This window comes from Lycium ferocissimum, chromosome 2, assembly GCF_029784015.1.
Source record: "Lycium ferocissimum isolate CSIRO_LF1 chromosome 2, AGI_CSIRO_Lferr_CH_V1, whole genome shotgun sequence".
In the NCBI taxonomy this organism is placed as follows: Eukaryota; Viridiplantae; Streptophyta; class Magnoliopsida; order Solanales; family Solanaceae; genus Lycium; species Lycium ferocissimum.
In genome coordinates this window covers 33345322-33363711 of record NC_081343.1, presented here as the reverse complement: position 1 = coordinate 33363711, position 18390 = coordinate 33345322, and the positions used below count along the sequence as shown (strand labels likewise).

At 34.9% G+C, this 18390-nt stretch overlaps 1 protein-coding gene across 7 annotated transcripts; it reads left to right on the top strand.

Annotated features, from left to right (window-relative positions):
- Positions 1-2947: 2947 nt before the first annotated feature.
- Positions 2948-10598, top strand: LOC132034984 (kinesin-like protein KIN-7C). 7 transcript variants are annotated; one of them, XM_059425312.1, is made up of 13 exons: positions 2951-3594; positions 3756-3845; positions 3948-4048; positions 4292-4408; positions 4502-4583; positions 4909-4976; positions 5055-5120; positions 5201-5325; positions 5867-6203; positions 6940-7035; positions 7114-8211; positions 9044-9351; positions 10098-10598. In XM_059425312.1, exons 1-13 carry the CDS (start codon positions 3423-3425, stop codon positions 10408-10410), a joined length of 2973 nt encoding a protein of 990 aa, XP_059281295.1. In that variant the 5' UTR covers positions 2951-3422; the 3' UTR covers positions 10411-10598. The 7 variants fall into 7 exon arrangements, with proteins under 7 accessions (XP_059281311.1, XP_059281316.1, XP_059281295.1 ...); XM_059425307.1 differs by having other exon boundaries at positions 9038-9351; XM_059425324.1 differs by having other exon boundaries at positions 3455-3594; positions 3760-3845; positions 9038-9351.
- The last annotated feature ends 7792 nt before the right edge of the window (positions 10599-18390 follow it).

Sequence of the window (18390 nt, the reverse complement as noted above, 5' to 3'; positions counted from 1 at the left end):
AAACTTATATATACACATGGTGCCTATTAGGGGTATACAAAGTAAACCGACAAACCGCACCAAATCGATAAACTGAGTCAAACCGAGAAAAAAATCTGACTAGTGGTTTGATTTGACTTGATTTGGTGTTAAAAAAAAATCCGACCATAATTGGTTTGGTTTGATTTTAGCTAAAAAAAAGTCAAACCGAACCAACCCAACATTACATTTATTCAATTTTTAAAACATTTTATACATAAATATATTTATTTGTAATGTAATTTATAAATATTTCATAAATTTTTTACTAGTTTTTTGTCTATTATCGTATCAATTCAAGCTTGAACTTAGAATTTTGAATCTTAAAAAAAACTTTAAATGCCATGGATGTTAGTAACTCAAAAGGGAAAATACATAAACCCCCCCCCCCCCCCCCCCAACTTATAGTCAGATTAATTATGACGCACTCCAACCTTTTTAAGCGGACACATTACCCCTCCGCCTTATTTTTTCGTATTTTTGTACCATTTTTTGGCTGACGTGGCAAAAAAAAAAAATTGATGCGATTCTTGCACAGGTGGAGAGTGTTACACACTCTCCGCCATCGATGCCACGTCAGTAAAGCTACTAATTACAATTTATTTTCTCTTTCTTCTTCTCTCTCTCTCTCTCTCTCTTTCTCCTCAACCACCCCCACCGCCGTCGCCATGATTGAACATAGCCCAGTTCGTAAAATTATGGGCAGTTCGTGCAATTTCTACATTGTTGTTAAATTTCATTCCCCATGAATTTCCATGAAATTTAACAAATGACAAAAGGAGCGGGTTGGACAATTTTCATGAAATTTAACAAACAACAACTTCCATTATTGTTAAATTCCAGTCCATGATTGAACATAGCCCAGAAAGGAAGAAAATGCACAGTTTGTCCTTCAAATGGCAATTTCTTCAAATGGATGTCAATGACAATTTCTTCAAATGGGTGGGGCAAGAGGAGCGGGTTGAGGGGGGGGGGGGGGGAGGGCGGCAACGACGACAACAGAAAAATGAAGAAATTGCACAATCTCGAGTTTGGATGAGGGGGGGGGGGGGGGGGGGGGTGTGTCTTTGAAATGAAGAAGAAGAAGGGGTTTATGATGAAATTGAATGTGTGTGTTAATGGAGGAAGAAAATGAGTTGAATATTTCTTGAAAATAAGCTCTTTATGATTGATGATTAAATTGAATGTGTGTGTTAATGGAAGAAGAAAATGGGTTGAATGTGTGTGTGTTAATAGAGGAAGAAAATGGGTTGAATGTGTGTGTGTGTGTTAATGGAGGAAGAAAATCGGTTGAATGTGTGTGTGTGTTAATGGAGGAAGAAAATGAGTTGATGGATTTCTTGAAATGAAGAAGAAGAAGAAGAAGGGTTTAGTGATGAAGAAGACAAAATTAATGGAGGGTTTAATGATTAATTAGAGGTTAATTAGTGTAAATATAATTAATAAAAGAAAAATCAAATGAAAAAAAGAAAGGAAAAGTGGCAGTGACGTGATAGTGACGTGGCACCAATGTGGCGGAGAGTGTCTGTAACACTCTCAAAAAATCAATCAGTATAAATTTTGTTTTGGTGCCACGTCGCCCAAAAATTGTACAAAAATACGGAAAAAATAAGACTAGGGGGTAATAGGTCGCAGTTCATTGTTGGCCTGTAATTAATCCGAGTATACGTTAGGGAGGGGGGGTTTATGTATTTTCCCTAACTCAAAATAAAGTCCAAACCAAAACCAACTCAACACTAATGCTAACAAAAGAAATTCAATTATTCTACCACTAGGAATGACAATAATATTGGATATCTATTATTTAATTTTGCATAATTGATTTAGAGAGTGAAAATATATAACTTAATTTTTTTCTTTTTGTCATGTAATTAATAGTACTTAGTAGCCGTACTTTTTTAGCATGACTAGTATTTTTAGATTATGATCATTTTCTTTATGACTTACCAATTAGTAATATTTATTTTAACCGATTTTGTTATCTTTTTTATTGAATATTTTAATACAATGTCATCACTCTTCTCACATTGTGTTATTTTCTTAAGAAACACCTTATTATATAGTTATATCTTACTAGGACTAAAGAAATATTTGAATTAAAAGTTATATGTTTTGTATGAAGATTTTTCGAAAAAAACCAAAAAACCCGAGAATATCGAATAACCCGAGAAAATTCGAGGTTGAAAAACCTGAGTTTTATTGGTTTGGTTTGACGTATAAATTAAAAAACCCGACGCAATTGGTTTGGTATTTACAAAATTCGAACCAACCCGGTCCATGTACAACCCTAGTGCCTATGTTGATAGATAAGGGCTTCTAGTCAGCAATCTGTTAGTGATAAGGGCAAATGTAACAAGTTTTTTAAAGGGAGGGGTAAATATGAATCAAAACTTTAACGGAGGACAAATCTAAACTATAAACAATAGTTAGAGGGTAAATTTGACCCTTTTCTGTCCATAAAATGACAAATATACCAAGTATCCTAACGGGGAGGGTAAATTTGATCCCAAACTTTGACGGAAGACAAATTTAAACTATAAACCATACTTGGAGGTTAAATTTGACCCTTTGCCCTATTTTGATTGATAAAATTTTGGACAGAAAGAATTATAAAATGTTTTCCTTCGTCCAATATTCAACCTACTAACTTGAATCTGGGAACAATAGAAGACGTACTAAATCAAATAAGGTGAAATATGAACAATTAACAACCAACTAATGATTAAAAGAAATGTTGTATTAGCGTACTACACGTGAAAATATATCGTCAAGTAAATAAGGTGGTGTACGGCCAACTTTTATTTTTTATTTTTTATTTTTTATAATCTTTGTAAGCTTCAACCAATCAGGGAAAAAGAAAAAAAGTCGCAACTTTTTTTTCTTTTTTTTCTCTATACCTCTTCTTTGATTTATAATAATGCTGTGATTCTCAAATTCAATTCTCAACTGTCATTTATATCCATTTCTTTTTCTTTCTCTTTCTCTTTCTCTCTGATATCATATTCCAAACAAAAGGAGAAAGAGAGAGAAAGAGAGAGAGAGAGGGAGTTTTTCACAGAAAGCTTCTTTTTTCTTCAAAATTTATCATATCAAATTTCCATTAAAACAACCCACAGAAGAACAAACTAAAATTCTTCCATTACCCAGGTCAAAAGGAAAAAAAAAAAAAAAAACGAAAAGAAAAATATCTTCTTGATCTTTTTGAACTATTATCAATACTATTAAGTATAATGCATGCACATATATTAACAAGATTGTAAATTGGACCATGACCATCAGGTGCACCAATATACACTGACTCTTTTCGTCTCTTTGAAGAATGAAAGGCCAAGGAAATTAAATGGGATTTTCGGGTTTAATTTCTCTATATATAATTTGAGGTGATTTTGAGGAGACTGGAAAAAATGGAGGAGCGCGAAGAGAGGATTTGTGTATCGGTGAGGCTAAGGCCATTGAATGAGAAAGAAAGAAACGATGTTACAGATTGGGAATGTATCAATGACACAACTATTATATACAAAAATGTTAGCCTTTCGCCATCAGAGCGCTTAATGTATCCCTCTGCATATACATTTGGTAAGTCATTACATTTGATTGTATCTATATATGATTCCAAATTTTTGGTGTATAGTGTGTAATTCTTTATTTATTTATGCAAAAAGTAACCCAATAATCCTAGTTCATAGGGCGTTATGCTTGCAGCCTCAACAAATCCTGGTTTATGACTTTGTATCTAGACAGGGTATTCACCAGTGATTGCTCTACAAGACAGGTTTACGAAGAAGCAGCTAAAGAAGTTGCTCTTTCCGTGGTCAAAGGATTCAATTGTGAGTAATAAAAACTATGTGTTTTGCTTGTAGTTTTTGAATTTTTGAACAGAAGTCTCTGTCCTGTATTAATAATCTAAAATCATTTGTTGTATCTACTAGCAAGTGTTCTTGCCTATGGCCAAACAAGCAGTGGAAAGACCTACACTATGACTGGAATAACTGAATATGCAATAGCAGATATCTACGAATACGTGCACAAGGTAACGTGAGGGAACTTCATGATCAATTCACTACAAAAAAGAAAAAGAAAAAATGGAATTAACTACGAATTTCGTCGCTAATCCATCGCTAAATAGGATTAGCAATGCTTTTGTTGTTTAGCTACAGAATTCGTCTGCCGCTAATTCATGTCTTTTTAGTACATACTGTTTGTTGTGGTTTCACTCCTTCTTTTGTTCCAAGAGTTTTTGCTTGCTCTAATTACCAAAATTTACTACATATAGCACACAGAAAGAGACTTTGTTTTGAAGTTTTCTGCCATGGAGATATACAATGAATCTGTTCGAGATCTCCTTGGTGAAGGTAGGAGTACTCCACTCAGACTTCTAGATGATCCAGAGGTTAGTTTGATTTACTGATCAACAAAATATTAGTCCTGTTTGTCTATTTTTCTCTTCTTTTCCCACTTAAATCATGTAGAGCAATTTCACCAGAGAGGGACCGTTGTTGAGAAACTCACTGAGGAAATATTCAGGGATTGGAACCATGTGATTCATCTCCTTTCTATATGTGAAGGTAAGAAAATGATCGTCTGGTTGTCCAAGCGTTCAAAATCTGCTTATTTTGAGAGCTGCTTTTTCGAAGAAGTACTTTTGGAGAGTAGTAGTTTGTGTTTGGCTAATCAACTTGAAAAATACTTTTGCCATAAGTAGAGTAGTACTTTGTGCTTGACCAATGTTCCAAAAGTGATTTTGGAGAAAAACTACCTTTTTTAGATTCTGGAAAACAACTTCTGCCACTACTCAATAATACCTATTTTTCCTCAAAAGCTTGGCCAAACACTGAGTAGCCTTGTTTTATAATTAACCATGGTTTTGAATTTTAGAACTAAATTTTGCAGCTCAGAGACAGATTGGGGAGACTTCCCTCAATGAAACAAGCTCTAGATCTCACCAAATCATCAGACTGGTAAAAAGCTGAAATTTCTTGTCTAACAGGCTATTGTGCTTTAAAACAACAAGATTTTTGATGTACAAGTTGGTGCAGACAATTGAAAGTTCCGCTCGTGAGTATTCAGGCAACGACAACTCGAGTACCCTTTTAGCTACTGTGGTACGAAAATGTTTTTCTGTTGCCGAATATAGAGTGTTAATATAACATACTCAGCTGATTGTTTTATCATTGAAACACAGAATTTTGTCGATTTGGCTGGAAGTGAGCGGGCATCTCAGTCGTCGTCAGCTGGTACAAGGCTGAAAGAAGGCTGTCACATAAACCGCAGCTTGCTGACCCTGGGCACTGTTATTCGTAAGCTAAGGTTGTTCAACGTTCTTGCAGTCCTAAGCAATTTAACAAAGATCATTAACTAGCTCTATAAGAAGGGTTTAAATCCTGTAATGCTTGTGCTAAAGTTGTACATTGTGCATTGCCTTCTAATCAGTTGCATCAGATGTGCATGGTCTTCTTAGCATTTTCTTCTATTTTCACTCATGTTTCCTTCCTATGGCCTGCAAGATTTAAAGGGATAATTACATTTGTGGACATCTCAAGAGAATAATAGTCATAAAATGTGTAGGTTTTGTATATTTAAGCATAAATATACATATAATATACATATTGTATATACACTTTTATACATATAATATACACAAATATACAAATAATATTCACAGTCAGAGTTAGGTTTTGTATATCTTGGCTAGTGCCCGTAACTAACTTGGGCCAACAGGCTAAAAATTTAAAAATCCCAAATTTAAAATGTAAACCAAATTTAAGCTTGACATACCTCCTTTGATTGCTGCTGATGAATTTGGAAACTGAAGCTATAACTAATTCAGGTTGCTGTATATTTAATGCAGCAAGGATAGGAGGGGTCACATTCCTTTCCGAGATTCAAAGCTAACTAGGATATTGCAGCCCTCATTAGGCGGCAATGGTAGAACTGCCATCATCTGTACAATTAGCCCTGCACGAAGTCATGTTGAGCAATCAAGGAATACGCTACTGTTTGCAAGTTGTGCAAAGGAAGTAACTACTAATGCCCGAGCGAACATAGTAATGTCAGATAAAACATTAGTGAAGCATTTGCAGAGGGAGTTGGCAAGATTGGAAAGTGAGTTAAGGTATCCTAGGGCTTGTATATTCCCTTCAGATTACGAAGCGTTACTGCAAGAGAAGGACCATCAAATACAACAGGTAATGCATCTTGATGACGATAATAGCAAACGTGCTAATGTGTCAGCAAAAGATAGGAAGTTACTGGAAGGGCACAATTGTGGTTCAAGCACAAATAAATGACACTAGATGTTAAACTGAAAATAAAACAGTTGAAGGTCCAAAGTTCAATGTTGGAAGAATAGAGATAATTGAGATTTTCAGCATGTAAGATGTAGCTTTTATTATATACTACTAGAAAACAGGAATTAGCGATGGAAAATTTCTTTAGCTAAATAGCAAAATCCGTGCTCATCCCATTTAGCAAGTGATTATCAAAAACTCCTGTTAGCTATAAGCAGTTTAGCAACGGATTAGCAAAGAAGTTCGTAGCTAATTCTATTTTTTTTAAAGTGATATATCTAGCATGTTAATAGTCTTTTCTTTCGCAAATGAAGCATATCTAATTACCCTGACAAGCTATTTGGGGTCTCTCATCTTTATTGTCTTAAATTACAAGTTCATTTTCCTGATTCTTTTACGGGATCTTTATACAAATAGCTGGCCGGATTCACTATTTACTTTTCCTAGCAGGTACATATAAATTATATACTAATTATACACAATTATTATACTGGAATTACCCATATATAATACATATTCAGGCTATTTTTAGTTTAAGCCGTTGGGTGAACGGCTATTTAGATTAGTTCTTCTTTTACAAATGCACTGCTGTTTGACATATTGAATCCTTGATCAACTTTCCCCTTTCCTATAGCTGGAGAAGGAGATAAAGGACTTAATTTTGCAACGCGACATTGCTCAGAGTCAAGTTAAAGATCTGTTGAAGCTGCTTGGAGATGATGTAATACAGGTAAACGAAATTTATTAGACTCTACTAGTTTCCTCATCTATATATTTGCTTACTCTATCCTAAAGACATATTCCACAGGTTGGTTTTGGACACTACCCGAATCTGCGTGTGAAGAGATCACCAGATTATCAAAGCCCAATGCAACAGATTTCCCTATTGAGAGACACTCGTTACATAGATGTTGATGTTAGAGCACGTTCAATGGGACATAGCAGGTGTAGCTCTGAGGATCAGTTTATACACGTGCCAGAGTTTGAAGAAACAATCTTTCGCAACAATGCATTTCCAATGCTATTAGTTGGCAGTTCAAATAATAGCAGAAGTGATTCATGTCAGGGATGGGATGATCAAGCTGAAAAACAAAGTAACGATACTTCTGAGGATCTATGCAAGGAAGTTCGTTGCATTGAAACAGAAGAATCCAGTGTCAAGGGAACACAGTATTCATTTCCTGAAGAAAATGGTCGCTTTCCAGCTTTATTTACCATTATAAATGGGGAAAGAATAAATCACGGAACAATATCACCTCGATCAGTGTCACCTCAACATAAGGAAAACGGGGAGTTGAAACCATCACCGTTTAAAGAAGACCAAGAATCAGTGTCATCATCATTTTTCGAGGAAGGAAGGAATTCCAATAGAGATTTAGTGTCATTTCCCTTAAGGGTTGAGCAAGCCCTTGAATCATCAAAGTGCAAGGACGACAAAGAGTCCACGCCATTGCTGTTAAAAGAAGAGAAAGAAGAGAAAAAATTAATTTGTGTTTATTCCTCAAATGCTCCTCCAGAAAAATTATCCTCACCATGTGATAGAAATTTGAAGTTATATAAAAGTACAAGTTGCAAAGCTAGCATAATTATTGATCGATCTTCTCCATGCTTAGAGGAGTCCAACAGAAATGAAAATGGACCACCATCTGACCTAGAAAGAGATTTCAATGCAAGACCTCAGGATTCAGAAATGAGAATTTCTCCTATGAACTTTGGCTCTGATGTTAAGTGTTCTTCAGGAAATGGTCCCACCTTTCATGAAGAGGGTGCTGTCAATATTGAGCTTGAAGTTCCAAAAAGGAAACCTTTTACTAAGGAGGATGTCAACAATGCTGATGGTGCATGCAGTGCAAGGGTGAATGAAATGGACGAGGTTCAACATGAAACGGGTGTCAAAGAATATCATGTGAGTATCAGCCCTCATGCTCTCCTTTTTCATTCTGCCATCTTATTAAGCACCTTTTCATCATACTTTTTTAGTCTTATGTTTTCGTACTTCCAATCATTCATGGGGATCTACTGAAAGGTGCAACTATGCACATCGCAAGCAGTGCATATGTCCATGTTGATTATAAAGATAAAGTTTAGGAATTGGCCTTATTCCCTTTTAACAATTTGGTCAGAAAGAATGTTCACAATTTTTTTTTTTGAAGCTATTATAATCAGTATATGGAAGGGGAGCCTTGCAGCAAAGGTCAAGTTTGTCTTGACCTATAGGTCACGGGTTCAAACGGTGGAAGCAGCCACTAATGCTTGCATTATGTTAGGCTATCTACATCACACCCATTGGGGTGCAACCCTTCTCAAGACCTTGCTAACGCGGGATGCTTTGTGTACCGAGCATTAAATAAATAAATTATAATCGTGAGAATGATTGTTCTGACTCAGAAGAACCGGAAGCCAACCTTTGTTTTAAGACTATACTCCCTTTGTCCCTATTTATGTGACACCCTTTATTTTTTTAGTCAGTCTAAAAAATAATAACGCTGTTCTATATTCAATTTAACTTTAAACCAATGAGCTATTTATAGTCACACAAATATCCGTGTCTTGTTTTGCATCATAAGTTTCAAAAGTCTTTTTTTTCATTCATAAACTCCATGTCTGGTTAAACACCTTCACATAAATTGGGATAGGGAGTACTTTGGAATTTATATGTGCAGCTTATGTTGAAATAGGGGGGAGCTTAATCTTCTTTCATTTTGTGAGTGATGTGTCCTTGTATGTCACAGGTTCAGGAGGCTGAAGCAGAGCATGATAAACCTTCAAAGAGTATCAGAGATGTTGAGCCACTTGAAGATGATTATAAAAGTCGTTACAACTGGCCCTCCGAATTCAAGAGACTTCAAAAAGAGATTATTGAACTTTGGCATGCTTGCAATGTCTCCTTGGCACACAGAACATACTTCTTCCTTATTTTCCAAGGTGATACCACAGATGCTATATACATGGAGGTTGAAATTAGAAGATTAAACTTCCTCAAGGACACATTTTCATGTGGAGAGAAAACCGTGGTGAATAGTAGGACTTTGTCACTCGAGGGAAGGTAATATACTTGCATCCCCTCGAAACTTTATTCTATGGTGTTCCCTTGCAAATAGAAGTGCGTAAACACACATACATGAAATGTTGTCCATAATTCTCCATTTCTATCATTATATTTATCCTTGTGACGTCTTCTTTGCACCTACCGCTTAGGGTGTGTTTGGTATGATGGAAAAGTTTTCATGGAAAAATTTTCTTGGAAAAGAAGTGAATTTCTTATTATCTAGTGTTTGGTAAGTAAGCAAAAAAATATTATCTCAAGAGCATCAGCGAAACATTATGGGTTGTGGAATGGGGTGGGGAGTGGGGGTTTCGATGTGGCAGGAGGTGGGATAATCAAGGAGTGGGGGTTGGGGGACATTGGGTGGGTGGGGAGGAGGCAGTGAACTTATAATGTCACTTATAGAGCTTGTTTTCCCTACTTCCATTGGAGAAATCATTTTCCTCATTTTTAAGTAAATTGTTTTCCTAGAGAAAATGTTTCCAAAACATTTTGACCAACCAAACATGAGAAAATTGGAATTCCTCCATACCAAATACACCCTCAGTCTTTCTGCCAATGTTGCCACTTCGCATAGTACTAATGTACCTTCGTGTATGCAGTTGTCCAACAAATTGCTTCCTTGGACATCTTTAGCCACTTTAATCTTGTATTTGTTAATGTTAAGTGTAGCAGACTGCTACAGAACATTAAAATGAAATATCCTTTGTTCACTTATTAATTCTTGTTTCAATACTGGAAAACAGCAAGAAAGATCTTCGAGAAGAGAGACGGATGCTTAGCAAGCAAATGCAGAAAAAGTTAAGTGAAGCAGAACGAGAAAGTTTGTACCTTAAGTGGGGCATTCTGATCAATAGCAAAAGAAGAAGGGTACAGTTGGCTCAGAAATTGTGGACCAAAACAGATGATGTAAACCACATTGCAGATAGTGCCTATTTAGTAGCAAAGTTGGCTGGGTTGATGGAGCCAGGAAAAGGTCCTAAGGAGATGTTTGGACTTGACTTTCCAGGTACAAGTAGAAATTATAGTTTCAAAACAGGCCTGAAATCTATTTTGTAATAGTATTGAGGAACATCTTAAATACTTGGTGATATAGGCTGCCTCATATCTTCCAACTCCTTTTTCTTTGATGTTCAATCCTCTCCGTCTCTTTTTTTGTCTTTCCTTTTTGTCATGCTAATTGTAATAAGTTTTAGTTTTGTACAGGAGGCCCAAATTAATATTACTGATGATTGGAGAAAGTGTAACATACGAACGTCATTTCCTCTATCACAATCTTTCAAAGTAGGATTTTTTTTTTTTTTTTGGGGGTGGTAATGAATCCATAAATAGCGGGAGTAGAGAAAGAAAAAGAGGAAGTGGTATTGGGCAGGATTAAAATCCTGCATTTCTAATCCTTCTATTAACCATATTGTTACAACCGTTAGTTTCCTCCTACTTTATCATGCTCCCGCGTTCTAGGTGATGTTGTTGCTTTTTCTTTTTGCATATTACGGGGTTATAAGAAGGACATGTTTTCTTCATGCAAAAAAACATAAATAGCCTCTTTCAGTTATCACCAACAATCAAGCGAACACTTTAACATTTCAAGTGCCCAACTAGACACTACAGTTACCAGTTTTAAAAAAAAAAGAAAAAGAAAAAGAAGTGACCAACTAGACACTTCTAATCCTTAGAACTGTGTCTCATGAGCACTCGATGGGCTGACCTGTTTAAATGAGCCAATAATTTGGCTACACATTTTATACATGTGTCTTAGGAATAAAAGATGAATTAAAACAAAAACAAAAAGGCACTTGCAATTATTTCGGTTTCCGCACAATTCAAGATAAAAGTATATACTATAGCACATGTGCAAGACAATCCAAGGCATCAACGCTGTAAATATTGGGTGAGATGATCAGTTTTTGGACCGCTTATTAATGTTTAATAAAAATCATGAAATTTAAACAATGTTTAATACTTAACTAAAGAAACTTAAACCTTCTGTCACTTCAAACTCAAGAAACAATGCATTGAGTTTAATACTAGGATTTGCATGACTGCATCAATTTATAGTTATTTGTTGGGTGTGCGAACAAAGTATCAAATTAGTAGCTGGAAAGAAAAAGGAGCTACTTATAAGGAGTTGGATACTCTTAATGATGTGAGGCCTTTTGGAGAAAACCGTGGGGCTTGGCCAAAGCTGATGATATCATATCATGTTAAGGTATCTTTGGATCGTTTTAGTCAACAACCAAGTATCGCAGCCAATGATTTGACGGGACGAGTATGGCGGCGAGTGTGGCGTGGGGCCCGACTTAGTGCCCTTTGCCGTCTATGGGTTTATGACCTTACTGCAGGTAGCTTTGAAGATGCTACCACGGCCGGTGGGCTTCGGTGATCGTAAATTCACTGACGATGTGGGTAGTACACAGACATGTTGAATCTCTGACCCGTGAATTGTGGTAATGAGCCATCTGGAACTTAGTTCGAGGGGGAGATTGTTTGGGTGTGCGAACAAAGTACTACATTGGTAGCTAAAAAGAAAAAGGAGCTACTTATAAGGTGTTGGATTCTTTTTAATGATGTGAGGCCTTTTGGAGAAAACTGTGCGAGCTTGGCCCAAAGCGGACAATATCACATTATGTTAAGAGTATCTTTGAGCCGTTTTAGCCTAACAACTGGTATCAGAGCCAATGGTTTGGCGAGATGAGTATGAAGATGGCGGAGTGTGGCGTGGGGCCCGGCTTAGTGCCTTTGCCCGTCTATGGGCCGGTTTACAACCTTTACCCGTAGCTTTGAAGACGCATACATAGCCTTTGGGTTTCGGTGACCGTAAAAGGATTAACTAGAAAGAATCTAGGAACCAAAGTATTAGCAGTAATTTATGATGATAGGTGATCAGACCTAAAGAAGTCAATAATAGGATTAACAGAAAATATCGAACAGAAAGAAATTACAAGAATAGATTAGAGTGTTTCACTTTTTTTTTTTTTTTTGGTTAGAAAATATAGAACAGAAAGCAATTACAAGAATAGATTAGAGTGTTTCACTTTACCTAATACATGCTAAAAAAGAATAAACAATAAAACAAGAAATTCTCAATTAATAGAAGATTTTCAAGAAACCTTAATAAATGTAGATGAATATATGTCTGATAATGAAAATATATATTCTATCATAAGCGTAGACGCAGAAGAAAAAGTTAAAACAGACTTATCAAATTCAGAAGAAGAAGAAGTAATAAATGAAATAGGATTAGAAAAATTAGATTTAGAAGCAATCCAAGCAAACATGTTAGCAAATATCTCTGAAGATTGTAATCATGATTTTGAAAGAAATAGAGGATTAGATACTAATGCATGTTTTTCTTGTAAATGGTACCCTAGTAAGGATAAAAGAGTTAAATGTTGTTCTTCTCTATAATGTCTGTATAATTGTGTTGTACTTAAGAAATGTCCTATATTATATAAAAAATTTGGATTAAGTAGCCTTAATTGATTTTGCTAGAAAATTTGTATGTCTCTATCTATGTCTATTACATCATCTAATTGTTGGTTTTGCGCTAGGAATATAATCTTTATAGCCTTGTGGAAATGGGATAGATCTATCTATTAATTGTAAAGCGTCTTGTTTTGTTTTAGTAAGATTTGATCAAATTTAGCGCTAGGAATATAATCTTTATAGCCTAGTGGAAACGGGATAGATCTATCTATTAATTGTAAAGTGTCTTCATATAGGTCTGGTTTATTCATGAAAGAGAAATTTCTTTTATTGTTCCTATTGTCTTTTTCAATTTGATAATATTGCTTATTAAAACTTCTATTTGTTGCGTTATTTGTGCTACTAACTGGGTTATCTTTATTTCTAATTCTTTTGTTTTTTCTGCAATAGTTCTAATTAGTTTCTCTAATTTCGTTTTTGATAGGTATTTTTTCTAGGTTAAACTTATTATTTAAAAACTAAATTTTTCTATCTATCTCTAATTCTTGTGATTTTAAGAAATCAAAGTTCTGTTCTAATTTTTCTAAAATCTTCTTTTGTTTAGTTTGCGAAGATTCTATTACGTCTAATATTCTGATAGTATTTTTATTATTTTCCTGAGATTTCTCACTAAAATTTATGACTAGATCTATTAACGTATTGAATTGTTTGTCTTCAATATGTAATATATGTTTTCCGTTACTGAAATTACACTTTATAATAGTATGATCTTTTAGTACTCTATATTTCTTTTCTGGATATATTCTTAAGTCTAAATATTTTAAACTCTTTAATGTATCTATTCTGACTGATGTATCAATATCCTAGTGGAATCCAAACTTTACGTTCTTTTTGAAACTTAATTCTTGTCGTAAATCTTTCTATATCGTCTCTTATACCTTGTAATTCCCAAGTTATGGCAGATATGGTCTCTTCATGTATAACACTTTGTAAGAATCTATTTTCTATTAATGATGATAATGCTTCTATATTTATTACTTCTAAAAATGCCTTAAGAGCTTTATCTATTTTTCGTAGCTCTTGTTTACGTTCTATATCTCTATATAAATTCTAGTAATTAATAGCTATTTGTCTTGCGAAAAGCTGTGTTTTCAGATAAAGATAATTAATATGGTTTAAAGCGTTTTGGTACTTGTTTCTGAGAGGATTTTCGAGATCTTATATATCCTAATAGTCTATATTCTAAACCTGATATTATATCTATTAACTCTTGTAATCTTTGTTGATTGTCTTTAGAGTTACTTAATCTAATATATTCTGGGTATAGCCTATTTAGTTCTTGTTTTACGTCTAAATAGTGATCTTGCATGTATTATCCTAAAGGAATGAAACTTACTTTTCTTTCTATATATCTAATATATTCTTCTCCTCTAAATATTTCGTCGTTTGTAGAATATATTTCCCAAAGAAGGTTATTCCTAAAAACGTCTGTATTAGTTTTACTATTAGAAGTTAACACAAAGTTAGATAAAATAATTAAGGATAAACTCCAAGAAATAAAGAGGTAGAAGAATTAATAGACCAGTTAAAAAGAGTAGAAATAACACCCCAAATAGAAAAAGCTAAAATAATTAAAAAACCGCAAAAATGGACCTTCTTTCAATTAGATCGAGAAACGAAGGAGGACCAGAAGGATCAGAAAGACCCAGAGTAAGTTTTTCAGATAATAGAATAGGTAATAACCTTTTGTCTTTCAGATAATAGAATAGGTAATAACCTTTTGTCACGAATTCTAAATAGAAGAAGACCAGAAGAAAACCAACAATTAGATGATGTAATAGACAAAGATAGAGACATACAAATTTTCCAGCAAAATCGATTAAGGCTACTTAATCCAATTTTTTTTTATATAATATAGGACATTTCTCAAGTACAACGCAATTATACAGACATTATAAGAAGAACAATTATCAGCCATAGGAAATAGTGTTACAACAATAAACTTAATTAATTCAGAATCTGTAAGACAAATAAAAAATACTAGACAAAGTTTAATGCATATGGGATTAATTGTAATAGGACTAAAAGGATTAACTAGAAAGAATCTAGGAACCAAAGTATTAGTAGTAATTTATGATGATAGGTGGTCAGACCTAAAAAAGTCAATAATAGGATTAACAGAAGTAGATATGACAAATAATGGAGGAGTTTTTATATAAGCCCAGATTTTATGATAAATTTAACAGAATTTGGAAAACATATTAAGATAGGAATACAGACAAAAGGATATGAAGAAATGAGTAATGGAAATAATTTATTAATGTGTGTAGGATTTTTTAGGAAAGATGACAAATAATAGTAATACTAAATTCAAGATTAAAGTAGACGATGTCGTAGAAGTAATGAGAAATAGAGGAATAAAATTAATAAAACCCATAAAGATAAATCCTGAAGAATATGCAGGATTAGAATGGAATTTAGAAGATTTCAATAAGAAAAAGATATTAAAACCAGAATCTCATTTAATGTATACCAATTCTAGAGGGGATACTTTTATAAGATTCACAGAATATAACTATATTACCCATTGAGATTTAGACGAAGAAAGCACCATAGAAGAAACTGAATCCGAAATGATGAATATCGAAATAATACAATACGACTTTGAATTAGACATAGCCTTAGAAAGAGCAAAAGAAATTCATAAAAAGGATAAAAACAAAAATTTCAAATGTAAAGGATGTAAATTAGAAAATTTAACATTAGAAGAAACTATAAAACATTTTAAAACATGTGAATACAGAACAGATAACTGGGAATACAGAGTAGGAAGTATTTCACAAAAGAAATCAGACAATTTTGATAAAATTTTTGTCACGAGCCAAACCGGAGGGCCGCGACTGACACCTAAGACCCTATTCGGCTGAGTGCCATACTACCATTCTATTCACAAGTCACAACTTTTGTGAACCCTTAAATTATGAAATGACGCTTCCTTCAAGTAAAACATGAAAACTTTTTAATAGAACTCTTTCATCCTGTTAGGGACTTCTCCCTTATCGTTAAGTCAAATAAAACCTTTAATCAAAATAAAATCTCTAAATCTATGCATATGAACACATCGACCTACATGACCGCTTTACACAACTGTCGACATCTCGACACACTATCCACAGGTTCTTTGTCGTCTGCAAAGTCTCTAATATGTAACAAGATACCATAACATAAGTTAGGACAGAGCCCCCAACATACCCGTAATGCATCTGACTCAAGGACATACATAAGAACTCTGAATCGGCAACGCTCCAAACAGAAATGGAGCTCACTAATCCAGCTGATAGCCTGGGAATATCCTATAGAAAGTGTCCTCTACTCATCTGTATACACCTGCGTGACATGAAACGCAGCGCCCCATGCAAAGGGTCGTCAGTACGAATAATGTACCGAGTATGTAAGGCAGAACTGAAACAATATATCTCAACTTGAATGACAAAAGATTAGCAGACTCAATCTGTACCTGTAACCAACACTGAGAATCATGTATGTGCATATGAACTTTTAAAACATCATGTATATATATATAATGGCATGCCTTCGCCCTGCTCGCAGCCCCCTCGGGCATAATAGCATAATGGCCTCTTCGGGCAGCATAATCATAGTGGACCAACTGACAGGTGGTTTGCGTATATAACGCCTTAGCCCTTTTTCCCTTTCCCATGAAATGATGTCGTGCATGTACATAAGTGTGTTAATACATGATAATCTCTGTAAAACATCGAAAGACTACCTTCGGAGCAACCTTTAGTTCAAAATGGGAACTTCTTCCCCTTTTCATTTGTCTCCTTCGAGACTTAAAAATCAAATATGAAATGCATATGAATAAAGAAGCCTTATGAATGTCCCCTTCGGGATTTGTACATCATTATGAAAACATACAACTTATGGATGCCCCTTCGGGACTTAAGAAGTCAAGGAACTCAGGATATGAACAACACCAATACCAACATAAGAACGTGAACTCTTACATCTAGGAGTGGATTCATTATGGATATCATTACGTTTCGCACTTGTCATAGATCATACCAAAATGAAAGAAGGAATAACCTTAACATATCTTATTTGCTTCTCACGCTAACTATGCTAATATCCTGAGCTTGACAAATCTACATACAAGACCAAGTATCAATTATTAGATTAGAACGTATTCATATACCAACCTTAATCTAGTGTATAACTTAACGAAACTCAGGCAACATCTCCTTTGTAGAGTTAACAATTCCTCCACTTCCAATTCAACCCAAACACCAACAATATCAATACTCGCAAATCAAAATATAATCAAATCTATCCCAAACCATTCCTCAAGACGGCCCTTAACCCTAACTTTACCCTTATTCAACTTACCACTTCCTTAACTATATTTCTTTTACTTAAAATCACCAAAACTCTTGATAATAAACTCCAACACAAAGGTAGGAATTATATACATACCTTGAACAGACTAGAATACCAAGAATCAACTTCAACTCAAACCTCTAAGCTCCACAACTTCAATGAAACACTAGGAGAAACCTTCTTCTTCACTAGCTCGGGCTTTTACAGGTTCGGATCTTACTAAAACTCCTCCAATTTGATGGAAAATGTTGAGGGTAAATATATTAGGGTTTTCTCAGGTTTGGAGGATGAAAATAATGAGGATAAAACATGAGGGACATTTATATAGAAGTAGAACAAAATGGTTCCAGTTATGCGGTTCGACGACCCGTCGACACATCGAAGGTCCGTCGACTTGCACCGTCAATCAGCCACTGGAGATTCAGAGATGGCGGCGTGTCGACGGCGTGGGTTGACGCCACCGTCAACGGTCCGTCAAAGGGGACTGGTTTCTTGCCAGTTCCCTGAGTCTTTCCGGCTCGCGGCGATTCGGTTCGTTTAGCTTCTAATCCTATCGAATTGCAAAGAACACATGCTTGTACTTTGGTACACGGGGTAAGACACTTGCTATCTCAAAACTCGGGTACGGGTCTCCATTCTAAGGGCATACTCAACTAGGAAACCATGAGCTTTCTTACGATAAAAACGAGAGGCGTAACACTTTAGACACTTGCTTAACACTTGTTAAGAGTATTCCTTAACCTTATAAGGGTTCCATGACCATTCCTAGCTTACATTAGTTTACTTACAATGAAAACGACGCGAAATTTTTTCGAGGTGTAACAATTTTAGCTGAAATACAAGAATGTGATGAAGAAATAGAATTAAAATCATAATAAATCAAAAAGAATTAATGGAATCAACTAGTTCCAGTCCATTTCAAAGAACAATTCCATTTACGATAGCTACTAGTACATGAAATGTGCCTAGAAGAAGAGTTTTTAGAATAGGAGAAGTACCAACAGAAAACATAAAACCATCAGGAAAAAGGATGCCTATCGAAGAGCCAATTAAATTACAAGAAGGAGATAGTAAAGGTAAAATACTAAATATAGCAGCCCACGATCCACAAATGTGAAACTCAGTAATAGACCTTTGGAAAGGAATAATAGTAGCATATTATATAAAAAACTATACTATTTCAGATACAGAAACAATGTATAAGTGTCTCGAGACTTT